Below are 14990 nucleotides of genomic sequence, written 5' to 3'. Positions count from 1 at the left end.
CCTAGCAAAGCAATGATAAAACAGTTCTTGGAAAGGCTACCATCAGAATGACAAAAATATAAGAATTAGAGGTTTGTGAAATTCATAATACAGAATTTAACAAAATATCACAAGTAATTTTTATAAAAAAAAAAGAGCAAAAATTCAATTTTTTCTCTCTTTCAGCATTCATTGGACCTGGTCAGATGAATCTTGTAAGATGAGTCTTGTATTTATTCCCTGAAGTTTTTGGTTGTTGTTTTTTGTTTGGGTTTTTTTTTGTTTGTTTATTTGGTTTAGTTTTGGGGCCACATCCGGTGATGCTCACGTTTACTCCTGGCTTTGGGTTCTGGAATTACTCTTGGTGGTACTCTGGGGACCATACCAGGTGCCAGGGATCAAATCTAGGTTGGCCACATACAAGGCATATGCCCACTGACTGTACAATGGCTCTGGCCCCCAACTTCCTGAGGGTTATATTTTTAATATTTTGTAAATGATATTTTCATATAAGTATTTCTTTATATCTGAGAGGGAGAGAGAGAGAGAAGCAGATTCTTCACCAAAATATTCCCAAACCCAAATCCATTAGAAGCCAATTCTTCACAAATATCTACATGTTTATTATCACTGGAGGCTGAGTGAGAAGCTGTAGCATTGTTGTGCAGTACAATGTGGCCACTGCTTAGAAAAATTAATTAGTGAATGAAGGTAGACACAGCTATCTACATGCCTGTGGTTTGTAACATTGATTTTATTCATTATTATTATTATTATTTTGAATTTTGGGCCACATCCGGCTGTGGTCAGGGCTTATTACTGTCAATGATACTCAGTTATGCATCTGACTAATTTTCCAAAGACCGTCTAGGCTGTTTTTTTTATGTCATGAAGTCATACCTTTCCATCCACAATGGACACATTGGCAGCTGGTGAAGACTCAGCTGTGGAAGTTGAAGGAAATATGTGAAAGCTAGCATCTCGTGGTGATCTCACAATTTCATTTTGTCGATACAATCGGTGATGGCGCAGTTTAGAGACCCATCCATCAAACCAATCCTGGGATTTCACCTAAAAGAACAAACAAGAGGAGAAAGCAATGATGAAGCCATTTTCCTGCTCAACACTGCCTATCAGCAGCAGAAAATTTGCTGAACAATAACTGCACCTTCAAGTGGTAGATGTGTTCTTCTGTGTCGAGATCTATTCGTCGAGCTTTCTTTTTAATTGACATAACTGAGAGTCCCACATCAATGCTCCCATGAACCTTTCCTTTCTGAATCTGAAATCAAGAGATTAGTTAATAGACTGAAACAACAGATGATTCAGTGAATTTCTGTACTGATGTGAGCTTAATGTCATTTTTAACTTATTTATGGCAAATGGAATACCACACTTCCTTTATGAGAGGAAATGGTTACAGCTCTGAGGTTAAGGTTCTTGATTTCAGGACAGCTGAGGTTGCAGAGACTCCCCATCAACTTTAATAAAAAAAGACTACTCTTCTTTATTTCTGTTTCCACTGTACATACGATGCTGATTCTTCATAATTCTAGGTAGTACAGTCTATTCCCCCAGCAAACTCTTCAGTGGTTCCTAAAATAAGGAGGGTCAGTCTCTGACCTATAACTCGGATCATGCCTGAGTTATCAGCTAGATGCCAGCTTTGAGGGCAGAACTGGGTGTCTGGCATCAGAGTCCGAGCTGGTTGATTTTCCTTCTGGCCACTCCTTTCTCCTCAAGGGCCCACAACTGGTTCAATGGAAGAAACAAAGACAAAACTGAAATCTGAGCCTTCTGGTATTTCTATGACACCATTCTGATAAAGAGGGAAGTCCACGGTTTACTTGAAAATAACTACTTTTTACAACAGAATAATCCATAATCATCTCAGTCATTTGGAATTCCCAAGATCAAACACAGATAAAAAATGAAGTTCATAACACAGTTTATAAAAGGACACTGACATAAGCAAAGATTTCTTTTAATCTCAACAAGCCCAGTTCATAGAGTTGTGGGGACAGAGGAGTGGGAGAAGCATTTTTGTATTTTCTTTGAGATAGAAGAGGTGACTTTATTGTCACTTTTAGGTTTAAAAATTTTGTTTTTAACAACATACAACACAATAGTTTAATTAAATCTCAATGCCCTAGTTTGAGATTTTTATGTTAGCCGAACATCAGCAGAAACGTCCACAGAACATGGAGGTCTGTTAGTTTGTTAAATATTACAGGCACAGAAAAGCACAAAGCTGGAAACTATGGCACAAGGCGTGTATTACTGGTGTTTACTCACTTCAAGCAGAATTCTAAATCAATCTTAGAAACACGTCCTGTGTGCTACTTACATCGAGTGGTGCCTTTGAATACTTTAACATTCCATTATCCAGGACAAAAAAACGCTGCAAGAACCAAACAACCTCCAGTTACTGTCTGTATTTTGAATTATATAAAACATTTATAAGTGTGGATCTAAGTTGCTTGGAATTTAGTAAACAACACCATAAGGATTGTTTCCATGTGTTTGTAACCAGTCACCTGGCACAGTTAGTCCATTAAATGGTTCAGAACTCAGAGCATGAGTTTTGCTATTAATTTGCTAGGATTCTTTTACACATAATACAATGGGGATGGGGGTGTTTTCACTATGGCTTTTCTTCGTGAGGGGATGTGGGTAAAAGAGAGAAACTGAGGACTTGCAAAGAAGACTTTCTGAATGAACCAAGTGGGTTGTTTTAAGAAGGGAGAAATGAGAACGAGCTGGGTTAGATCACCGGGATTCTGCGTAAAGCTTGTCTACAGGGAATTTTTCACTCTGCAGGTAAACTGCTTTTCCATGGAAAGCCAGGCTAATTATTGAAAATGTTCATGTCTGTAGCAGAAGTCAGTGAACTAAATCAATGAATAATGAAATACCTGGGAAATTTAAGAGTGGCCTTTGTAATATGTTTGCATCTCCACTTTAGAAAGCACAACTAGTTAAAGGGTTTGGCAATCGTTTCTGAACTACATTAAGGGTAAACATTTACAAGGAGAGAGAGTTTTGGAGCAATGTTTTGTTGTTGTTATTTGGTTTTGGTCCATACCCAGTGGTGCGCAGGACTTACTCCTGGGGTGGTACTCAGGGGTCACTTTTGGCCCTACTTGAGGGAACCATATGGGATGCTGGAGGTTGAGCCTGTGTTAGCCAAGTGCAAAGTAAGTGCCTTAACGGGTGTACTGTCTCTCTGACCATTTGGGACAATTTTTGTCTCCTCTAAGATGATTCTGATAGAATTTATGTGAATTTAGTTGTTTTTGCTACAAAAACACTGAGGGACTATTTAATGTTGATTTCCTTTCCATGAGCAATTCACAAGAGAAAACTGGAGCCCATCAAACAATGGGCCCAAGGCTCTCCTCTAGTCTACACACATACAAGGGACTGTCCTACTGATGAAAAATTACACTGCTGTGAAATTTTATATGTGAATCAAGAACTATGCTGCTACACTGGCAGGGAGTCAAATTTGGGGACACTGCATGAAACTCAAAGAAAGGCACAGTGACCCCTTTGTTACAGGTTCAAAGTGGGCAAGGAGCAAGCACTGAAAAAAAAAAGTCTCTATGGTTATAAAACACTTCAGTAAACTGTCTATGGCCTGGGCAGTCAAGCAGGCAGATGCCTGAGTAAACACCTTGAGGTCTTAGAGACCAGGAGAGAAGGAAATACAAAATGGTCCAGAAAGAGTTTCAGCCTGTTTTGCTAAAACATCAACCAGAAGCACCAGGGCTAGCAACTCATAGAAAAGTGCTTCTTTCTCTCTTTTTCTCTAGTTTTATTTTTATACTTATTAAAGAAATTTAAAGGGTATAGCCTATAGAAGCATTCTCACCTGGGGGCCAGGTGGCTCCCCGTCAGGCCCAGGATATTCCAAGGGGATCACAGGTGAAAATAGATGGGCACAGCATGAGACTACAAGTGAGCCATTGGGAAAGGGACCAGGGGCACCGAAAGGAAACAAGGTGAAAGAGGGCCATAGTTGGAAAACTAAGAAACACTGATATATCGACAGGCATGGGAAGGAGTTAGCAAGGCCGCTGATTTTAGGAATTGAAAAGAGGTATGATCATAATAAAAGGCAAGCTGTGACTTTAAATAGGAACTCTGAATCATTGGCCAAAATCCAAAGAAGAACCAGTAAGGAGCGATTCCTAGAATTGGAATAATATTATGCATTCAAGAGGGACTGGAAAGGTTTCCTACAAGTTAGCAGGATTACTGATCAGAAGCCTCTTTTATCTCTTCTTTTTCCACCCTCAGAGACATGGGATCAGGGCAATCATCCCAGCTGTTAATTTTTAAATCCTTCCCTTCAAGTGGAAAAGAATTTTCCTTAAGGATGTTATGCATAACCTCTACTTTGAATCAAAAGACAACTAGCACTGGGTCACTTGGGTAACAAATCCATTGGCCATGGAAGAAATCCATCAGCAGATGTGGCCACCAGATGAATCTGTTTTTCAGTGATTTCAGAGGGGAGGTCGGTGTGGGGCTTATACTAAAAATGGAAGACAACTCTATCCTCTTTAGCATCGCTAGAATACTTTTCACCCTGAAAACTGTAACAACACAAAAACAAAGTACTATTCCCATTATTTAAACTAGAAGAAAGAAAAGGTATGTGGGAGAGGGGAGTGAGGAATACACGATGAAACTTAAAGGGCAGAAAACACACAGTCAAAATGAGTGATTTAACATCTTTTGTTTGCTCTGGTAACAATTTGACTAATTTATCCCAAGGAATTCAACAGAAATGTGTAAGTACCTTCATCACAACAGTAAAACGTTAGACAAATCCTAAGTATTTAGTAATCGTGGGATGGATAATAAACATAAACACAGCTAACAGAACATATACATATATCTGAAAACACCTCTTATTTCAAAGAAGATTCATCACAACATATTCATATTACTTGGTACTGGGCAGATGATAGAAAGGGCTGGTGCACAAGTTTTGCATGGGTTTGATCTCCAGCAGGGTGTGATTCCCTGAGCACAACTCCCCGAACCATTACCTTGTGCCAGCCTTTTAAAGGCCATTTTCTTTTTTTCAGCATAAAGCCTTCATGCTTATCTGGTCTCTGGACATTGGTTTGGCCTATCTTCAGCCCTTCTATAATTTCCCAGCTGTCAGCTTCCTAGACAAAAAAAAAAAAATGAAGAAAAACAAATCACATATTTCTCAATGCTCGATCACACACTTAAAGCAGATTCTTGAGTAGAAGTTGCTTTTGAAACAACACTTGATCCACCAGATGTATGAACAACATTCCGGAGCAAATTCTAACTGGAAGCCCCAGCTATGCAGTTAGAATTGAACTGAAAATGAATTCGCAGCCAGACCTGAGGGGATGTGTGTGTGTGTGTGTGTGTGTGTGTGTGTGTGTGTGTGTGTATGTGGGGGTGGGGGGGAGAGGGGAATGAGGGCTCCTGAGAGCTGGAATTTGGGATGGACTGGAATTCTATTGGCTGGTATTCAGAAGGATTAAATGCACTTTCCCCTCAGATGGTTCATCACTGTGCAAGCACTTTAAAATTTTAAAATAAGACAGGAGGGTGCACATCAGATGAAGAGCATATGTCCCGCTTGGGAGACAGAGAAGGCTGTGGAGGGCTAAGTGGCTCGCCCCCACTGAACCCTGTGAGCCGTGCTGTAGGCTCTGCTTCCTCCCGACAAGGCTGTGAGCATTCCAGGGCAGACATGGCACCCCATGCTCTGCTCACCACATGCACACCCATAATGGAAAGCTTTAAAGTTGCACATTCTGAAACATATGTTCAGCCCAGAGTTGGTGGAGAGAGCAGCACAGAACAAAACCAGAAATCTGACATTCTGGGGACCAGAGAGATAGTACAGCAGGTAGGGCACTTGCCTTGCATGCGGCTGACCCAGGTTTGGTCCCTGGCATCCCATATGGTCCCCTGAGCCCACCAGGAGTGACCCCTGAGCATAGATCCATGAATAAGTCCTGAGTATGGCCGGATGTGTCTCCCGCCTTCCCAAAATAAAACAAATTTGGTCTTTAGAAAACTGCACCTTCTCAGAACTCTGTTGAAAATAAACTCAGTCCTGGTTCCCACATGTGTGTGAGACACACTATGTCTATCAATTGCATTCAATTTTCATGAGTGGCTGATATTAAAAATCAGAAAGAAAGCCAGAGATAGAGAACAAGGGTTAAGGCACTTGCCTTGCAGGTGGCCGACCCCCATTCCAACTTCCAGAAGTGACCCTCGAGCACCACTGGGTATGACCCTACTATATGCCCTTTCCTACCACTCAAAATTAGAAAGCCTCAGACTTTGAGGCTTACCCTAAACTTCTAGAGCAGCGTTTCCTACAGTGGGCAAATCAGCCTCTCCCCGGAGGCACTGGGACAATCCAGAGGAGTAGTAGTAGCTGTAAGTGCAATTGGAGGGCATCATCTGCTACTTGATTTAAAGAAGACAGACTTCTAGAGGTGTGCAGAATAATATTTATTTCCCAGGAAAGAGACAGTAGGTCAAACTTTGGGAACTTCAAATTCCAGAGTTTTCTGCAAGATTTCAAGATCAGAAAATACTGAGGGAACAGGATTGTCTATCACTGGCCCTTTGTGCCTGCTTCTGTGGTAGCTGCCAAGCCTGTGGCCACATTCTGGGTGCTCCGTGCATCAGATAATCCCACACACACAGCTCCCACATAACTTGTGACCTGGCAAACACTGTCTAGTTAGTGTGTCACAACAGGGTGCATATGGCATCCTGAGGGGTCCTCAGGATAGTCTGGGGCGAGGGAGGGGGGCGTGGGAATAAAAATAGCAAAAGTGGGGGGGCAGGGAACAAGATGCGGGGGGAAACTGGTAAGTCTGGAGCCACAGGCAGGAAACAAGGTGAAAAGGGTGCCATGGTCAGGAAAAAAAGTTGAGAAACACTAAAGGATCTGTGAATTTCTCCTGACGTAAGAAAACCAATGGAGAAATGATTTTCTCCCTGAAGACAAATACTGTCAGACAGAGACTGATCTGATAAAAACAGTTAATAAATATATATATGTGTGTATATATATATATATGTATATATATATATATATAATTGAGGGCTGGGGAACACACCTAGCTGTGCTCAGGGCTTACTCCTGACTCTGCTCAGGGATCACTGCTGCAGGTGCTCAGGGAACATATGTGGTGCTGGGGAATAAATCCAGGGTCAGCAGCATGCAAGGGAAGTGCATCACCCCTACACTATCTCTCCAGTCCATAGTGATTTTTGTTTTAAAATTGGGTTGATGGGATCACATCAGGCTGCATACCAGGGTCTTTGGATAATCCAAGTGCAGGCAGCGTGGGCACTCAGAGTCCAAAGCAGAGTGCTCTGGCTTTTCAACAACGAATTGCAATTCAGCAAGTGAACACAGCTTATGAGTCACAGTAGTGTAATAGAAGAAAAAGAGTCATCTTATAAAGAGTCCAGTATCTTTGGTATTCTGTTCTTACCAGAAAAAGAGATTTAAAATTTCCATAAAAATGATAGATTTCTGTGCCGGGATGTGGCTCAGGGTAAAGCTCGTGCCTCACCTGTGTGAAGCCCAGGTTCCATCCCTGGCGTGAGAGAGACAGAGACAGAGACAGAAAGACAGAGAAGGAATTTTTCTATGTAGATTTTATTTATTTATAAAGTTCTGCTTAACCAAGAAATTAAGAGCAACCCCCCCCCCCCCAGATATGTGTAAATATATTCAATCAAGATCTTTTTTTCTCAGGGAGCTATCAACTGTATTTACTGGCATGTCTATTTCTGGTAGCTACATCCCTGGTTAGCACCACTAGAATAGCAATATTTTTAATTTTGGCCACATCTGTTTTGAAAGATAGTATTGTCTTTGATTTATCCTCTGTGTATGTGTATATATCTATTTAGATTATTTATGATAAAATACCTTGAACTGCTTGTGAAATTGAAACATACAAATGCTTTAAATGTTTTTTTTCCTAACTAAGCTTTGAATGTGATGACAGTCTTTTCCTGTAAAACTGTGACTACTTGTATCTACCAAGTGGGGTTTTTTCTTGCCTTATTTCAGAGTTTAATTGCAGTGGTGGACAAAACTGTTAGCAGAAATAATTAAAAGAGTAATTTTTAAAAACATAAATGTGGTAACAAATATATTCCCTCTGATGTAGTATCAATAAACCCATCCGGGTTTTTTTTTTTAAATCCTAATATTGTTTTTATAAGCTGTCAAACTGACAAAGAGGCAAAGGATAAAGCCAGAGCAAAGAGCATTCTCCCTATTTCAATTATAAATGTTGATAATAGTTTTATAAATAAGGTGTGTGAGAAATGAAATAGTCCATCTCATTATATAATACAATTCACTGTTATGCTTAAGGATCAAAGCTGTTCTTACGGAAGTTAGATTACTTCCTAAAAATTAAAGATATCTTTCGTCATTTCTATTGATACTAATTTTAAGTCTTGAACTTCCATAGGTTTGCTTAGGACAGAATTAGAATCAAAAGCCAATGATGTGATCCAAACATTAGTCCTTGACTTGAGTCAGGACACAAAGGTTTTGGCAATCAGAGAAATTTAAAAAAATGCTCTTAATCTCATAACAATGCCTAAAACCTGTGTGTCACCGAGAAACAGCCTTGGTCTGTTTATCTGAAGTGCTTCCTTTCTCCAGGGTGAACTCTATGTGCCCTGTTTCTAGGAGGGGTAAACACCACTGCAGGTGAAACAACTTCACAAAGAAATCCGGAGGCAGTACCAGGTGGATGCCACATCAAGCATTTCCAGTGCCAAGCCAGGCCAAGAAGCCCACCAGCTGGTGAGATGCTTTGGTATCCAAATGGGGCGTCAGAGCCCCACAAGATGTAGTCAGCAGGAATACACAGACACCACCAGAAATCGATTAGTCCTGCAGCAAAATCAAGGCAGGCTCCAGCTGAGAGGAGTAAGGTGAATGGAGGCATGGACCTAGAGATCCCGGCCAGCAGGAGGCAGGCTGCTGCCAGGGCTAACCATTCCCTCCTTCGATGGGGAACTGTGGTGTGGCCAACCAGGGGCTTTACGGGGGCAATGATGCTGCAGCATCTCCCTCCTAGGGGGCTCCCAATGACTGACAGGCATACAGATTTGGGACAAAATGTCCTCTGTGCCTCCATGTGTGAGACCAACTCTGCATCACAACTCATGCTCCAGAACTCACAGGGATCAGAGTCAAGGGGGCTCCAGCCAAACGTACACCTACAGTATCTCTACCCACACACTGCTTCACTCCCCAGGGCTCTCCCTTGATAATCATAAGCACCCTAAGCCTGTACTCACGTTGTCCCTCTAGAGAAGAATGTGTCTAGGGACAAAAAGAAAGAGTGTAGCATAAAGCAACAATCCCAGTCAGGGAAGAGACAGGCTGTACAAGACAACCCAGGGCTGAGGGCGGGCTGTGGAGGGAGATAATACTCAAGCATCAGGAAGGGGATGCCTGGGTCGACTTTCCAAGATCAGAGAGCTCAGCCACCTGAAGGAAAGGAAGGGAGAGGCTGAGCAGGCACCAGATAGAGAAGTGGACACAGCAGCAGGGGACAGAAGAGCCGGCCAGGGAAGGGGACTGTGTACACAGAGGCACTACAGACTTAAGTGAGATGATGCTGGAGCTCTCGCAGAAAGCCAGCCAGCAGGAGAGGAGGAGGCAGCCCGTCTTGGGCATGTGTTGTCCCTTATTTGCATTTTGTGTGTGGTGCTGGGGATCCAGCTTAGAATCTCACATGCAAGGTACTCATAAGCACTGGGCCATATCCTGGCCCAATTGTGGTTTGAACACCAACACTTCTCCTTTCCCACTTGCGTCTCATTCTCTGAGATATCCAAATCTTCCTTTCTCTGTGCATCTCAGACTAGCACTCTCTAGCTATCACACACTTCCCTGCTGCGTCCGGACATGCTGACTTATATTCTAAGCCTTGTTCTCCTTGACAGGAGTGAAAAGAACGACATTTGTGCCCATGTCATCGAGTTGAGGGCTAAGAGAGAGAAGGTTTGTACCAGTGCTATTCCTGGTACACAATGCATGAGACTCAATAAGGGTGAGTTTTTTCCAGTTTTTTCCAGTTTCTTTTCCAGTCCTATATTTGTTAATTTTCTTTCCACTGGCTACCTGGAAGAGAGAACTGATACTTTCAAAGAGATTGCCAGTTGTATTTACCAAGCAGGCATTCTCTATTTGCTACTCAAATAGAAACCAAATCATTTCCATTCTCTCCAAATTATTTTTATAGTTCTGTAACTGCCCCCCTTCCTGCATTTAACAGTCTCCTCCTGTTTGAGAAATAAACAATAGAGTTTATAATACCTTCAAAATAAAAAGAGGTCCAAGCAGATTTTTACCACCACACTGGTTATAAAGAGTACAGTGTCTCTTTCTTAGAGGGTTCTATTGAACACAGGAAAAGATGGTTTAGTCGCAGCTACTTACAAATTAACTTGCTTTGGAACTGAAGCAGCAATTTTCTTATGTGAATTCCAAGTCCCCCAGGCATTCTATTTTCCAAGTTGCTTGGCAGGGGTGCCATGGATCCAGCTAGCTGAAATCAACCTGAGCTATTAGAATAGAATCTCCTTGACTATTTTTTAAGAGTTTTGCCATTCAATATCAGTAGATTTAGATGTTTTGCTAGTCCAGGGAATAAATTGTGGAGGCGAAGAAACAGAGACTCCCTTGAAACTGAAAAGGTTTGGTTTGGTTTGGGGGTTTAAATTTTATTCAGGTAAATGTTTGTATTTTAGGGGTATAATGTTACAAGCTCTGCTCACCACCACAGTATCCAAATCCCTCCACCACCTTCCCTTCCCCCTTAGCTATTAAGACCTTTCCTCTCTTAATCAGTAACCTGCAGTGTTCTGCTAGAGTTCTCTTCTAGGAAGGCAGATGCCGGGGCAAGTGGGTAAGGTACGGTCTGACCCTCAGGGCAGAGCTAAATATGTCTAAGTTTGATTCCCTGTGCTGCCTCTTAGTGGCCCTCTCCCCCTCCTCCCCTTGCTTCATCTCTCTCTCTTTTCACTTTGGGTAAGTCCTGATTTCCAATCATTTAAAATGTGTAAGAACTATCTATGATGCATGAGCTGTTCATCAGGACTGCAGGAAATGGGCTCACGTACTGAAGCTGCCATCATCATGCCTGGTGCGCTCTGCATGGGCATCCATGGTTGCTGGTGGTTTTTTTGTTGTTGTTTGTTTTTTCGCTTTTTAATTATTGCTGGATGCAGCTATTTATTTTTGCTTTGTTTTATTTTTGGCTTTTCAGGCCACACCCAGTGGTTCTCAGGGCTTGACCTTGGCTCTGAACTCAGAGATAATTCCTGGTGGTGCATGGAGGACTAGATGGGGTGCAGGGGACCATACAGGTACAGGGGATCAAAGCTGCATCAGTCACATGCAAGGCAAGCATTCTATCTGCTGTACTACTGCTCTGGTCTGTAGTGATTTATTTTTATTTTTGCATGAGATAGAAATATTTGCTCTTTTCTTCCTATGACATCTTATTATGACATCTTATTATCTCATTCCTACTTTGGACAAACTGGCAGGTTACCAAATGTAGCCTGCCCACAGGGCAGAGTCTGGCAAACTCCTCTTGGCGTACCCAATATGCCAAATACCAGTAACAATGATGGGTCTCATTCTCCTAAAGAGCCTTGAATATAATCTCAGGGCTAGGATGAAGGAGACGTTACTGGGGCCTGCTTGAGGCAATTGACGAATAACAGGATGATTTGTGATTTGTTGATTTGTGATTCTTCCTATGACAACAGCTTCTCTTGCCTTCACCCACTTAAAGAAAATTCCGGAACTTTGAATATTTTCTCCAAAAAAAGTCTACCATTCTTCCTGACACAGGGCAGGAAACCTAATATACTGGAGCTGGAAAAAGCACAAATGCAGTCCTTTTAGGGGGGGCACAGCTGTTCCAAAGTGTCAGAGATGAAGCTTCCCCCCAAAAGGCTCAATGCAACCTAAGGCACCACTGCTCCACCCCCATCCCATCACTGACCTTGGACGGAGGACCCGGCTCAGGCTCTAGCAACTGCCGACTCACAGAGGGCTCCGTGCTGGAGGAGGCTGTTCTCTCCAGGATGTGGGTCCCCTGAAAGTCAATGAAACATACTCAGAGTCAGATAATCCACTTCTCTTGGCACAGGCAAGAGGATAAGTGCACACAGGCCACAGAGAAAGGAGCAAACAATGGGAGGGGCAGCATGTTCCTGGAGAAACCAAAGGCAGGCACATCTGTGGGAAAGGCAGAGGAGGGCTTGGCTGGCCCTGCTAGGATCGGGCACAGAGTTGGCTTCAGTCTTAGATGAAAAACGTGAGGACACAAATTTGAAAAGGCACAGGGTAAGTCAGAATGGTTTTCAACTTCAGGAGAACAACACATCTACCACTTAGACCAGGAGCCCTAAGGAAAAATTTTCGGCTTTTTAATAGCAGGGAAAAAAAGTCTATATCCAAAGGCCAACAGACTTAATTCTGTTTAGTTCATATCAAAGTTCTCCAAAGAAGAAAATCATTCAAAGGTAGATCGATGGTGCAATCAATGGTACAAAGGTGCAATCAATGGTAGAGTTCTATTACAAAAGCAGTAAATGTACCAACCGTTAGAAAGACGACATTCTGGAAGAAAAGCAGGCAACTCACAAATATTGGAGAGATGTTCAGTCTCAATCTCAGAAGAGTTTGAAGACATTAAATTTGTATAGTATGCGACTAACACCCAAGGACAGTAGAGACAAGGGTCAAGAGGACTGCTCCATGGTTGGAAGCCTGCCTCATGTGCTGGAGGAGAAGGCAGTTGGGACAGAGAAAGGACCGCTAACTCAATGATGGTTGGAAGTAGAAATGAAGTGCTGAAAGTAGACTAAGGACCAAAAACGATGGCCTCTCAGTAACTATACTGCAAACCAAAATGTCCAAAAGTAAAGAGAAAGTTAAAAGGAAAGTTCCTGCCTTAGAGGCAGGGATGAGGTAGGGTAGAGATAGTGGAAGGGATACTGGGGACATTGGTGGCATTGGTGGTAGAAAATGTGCACTGGTGAAAGGATGGGTGTTTGATCATTATATGACTGAAACTCCATTATGAAAGCTTTGTAACTGTATCTCACAGTGATTCAGTAATAAATAAAAATAAAACAGCAAAAAAAAATTTTTGTTTGTACTTGTCATATTAAAGAATAGACCAGGGTGTGGGGAAAGGGAGTCTTAATCAGATACAATCATTCTAAAGAGAGAATCTACAATTACACTCAAGACCTTTGGGATGATGGGCTGGAACGATAGCATAGTGGGTAGGGTGTTTGCCTTGCACACGGCTGACCTGGGTTCAATTCCCAGCATCCTATTTGGTCCACTGAGCACTGCCAGGAGTAATTCCTGAGTACAGAGCCAAGAGTAACCCCTGTGCATTACCAGGTGTGAACTCCTCTTCCCCCCCAAAAAAAAGGAAAAAAAAGGCAAAAGATCTTTGGGATGAGCCAGAGACACAAAGAAAAGGTGCTTGCCTATCACGTGCTTGTGGTGGCAACTCTGGTTCAATCCCCAGAACTACATACTGTTGATCCTCCAAGTGATGCCAGAGTGATCTCAGAGCACAGAGCCTGAGCACAGACCTGAGCACCACTGGGTGTGATCCCAAAATATAAATAAATAGACAAAAATACCTCTGGGAAAGACTCACTGTCCCAGCAACCCTCCAGCTAAGTCTTTACCCAGAGGAAATAATCAAATTTAATATTGAAATATGTATTTATTATAGTATAAAAAGTATAAAAAGTACTTTTTTATAAAAAGTATCTGATAGGGCTGGAGTGATAGCGGGTAGGGCGTTTGCCTTGCTCGTGGCCAACCTGGGTTCGATCCCCGGCATCCCATATGGTCCCCCAAGCAGTGCCAGGAGTAATTTTTGAGTGCAGAGCCAGGAATAACCCCTGAGCATCGCTGGGTGTGACTCAAAAATTAAAAAAAAAAAGTATCTGAAAGGGGCTTGCAGGGGCAATGTACCTGGGTGGCCCACCCAGGTTCAATCCCTGGCATCCAATACTGAGCGCAGTGACAGGAGTAAGCCTTGCGCACAGCGGGTGTGGCCCAAAGCCCAATACCAAAACAAACAGAAGTATCTGAAGTTCTATAGACTTAAGAGAAAACAACCTTACGTGATCCAAACTAATATAAACATGTACATTCATATGCAAAAAATACTCAGGATATTCCATTTATAAAACCAGGCAACTAAAAAGTCTGTAGCATACAATGATGCTGTACATAAAATTAAAGTATATTCCAAAATGTTGGGCCGGGGAAATAACTTGAATTGTTAGTGCCCAGGCTTTGCATGGAGTCGTCTCAGGTTTGATCCCCAGCACTGCACAGTCCCTGACGTACCTCCAGGGGTGGCTGCCAAAACAAACCAAGAAAACCCAACAGAATGTTAACTTGTAACTATAAAAGTGGGAGTTATTATAGGTGATTTAATTCTATTCTTAGCATTTTCTAATTTTCTAGTACAATAAATAGATTTACTTAGATATTTGTGGAGGGAATCACTTTCTCTAAGGAAATTTGAAAGTCATCAAAGAAATAACTCAACAGAATCAACATTCAGATATAGGCTGAAAAGAAAATTTCAATTTTTTATTCTAGTTATACTATTTCATTGATTCCACAGACCAAGTTGCTATTTACTTATTATAGTCTCTATATTTGATACCTTACTTATAGACTATTAGATTAATAACTTCTTTTTCATAAAGAAAATTATACATTAACCAGAGGCAAACTATTTTAATTCCTTTTTAAACTTTTATTCCTTTATTGATTCCTAATGCCTTGGAAACAAGGGGTCTGCATAGATTGTTTTCTCTAGTTTTGGGGCCATGCAAAGTGTGCTGAGAGATTTTTCCTGGCTCCCTGTTCAGGAATTACTCCTGTT

General features: G+C 41.9%; 1 protein-coding gene across 14 annotated transcripts in view; it reads right to left on the bottom strand.

Moving 5' to 3' along the window:
* The window catches only part of OSBPL6 (oxysterol binding protein like 6), a 241267-nt gene that overhangs the window by 61360 nt on the left and 164917 nt on the right, over positions 1-14990 (bottom strand). For 7 of the 14 annotated variants that reach the window (XM_056110115.1, XM_056110113.1, XM_056110116.1 and 4 more), the window contains 6 exons: positions 12060-12152; positions 7500-7604; positions 5040-5162; positions 2327-2380; positions 1148-1261; positions 880-1050 (listed from right to left, as the gene is read on the bottom strand). In XM_056110115.1, coding sequence (XP_055966090.1) covers positions 880-1050; positions 1148-1261; positions 2327-2380; positions 5040-5162; positions 7500-7604; positions 12060-12152 — 660 coding nt within the window. The remainder of the gene's footprint in view (positions 1-879; positions 1051-1147; positions 1262-2326; positions 2381-5039; positions 5163-7499; positions 7605-12059; positions 12153-14990) is intronic. The other 7 variants (XM_056110119.1, XM_056110122.1, XM_056110123.1 and 4 more) reach the window with 2 other exon arrangements.

The sequence above is a fragment of the Sorex fumeus genome, unplaced genomic scaffold (assembly GCF_029834395.1).
Source record: "Sorex fumeus unplaced genomic scaffold, SorFum_2.1 ptg000009l, whole genome shotgun sequence".
NCBI lineage: Eukaryota > Metazoa > Chordata > Mammalia > Eulipotyphla > Soricidae > Sorex > Sorex fumeus.
Note: the sequence above shows the minus strand (reverse complement) of the source record. Positions and strands in the feature narration are given on the sequence as shown.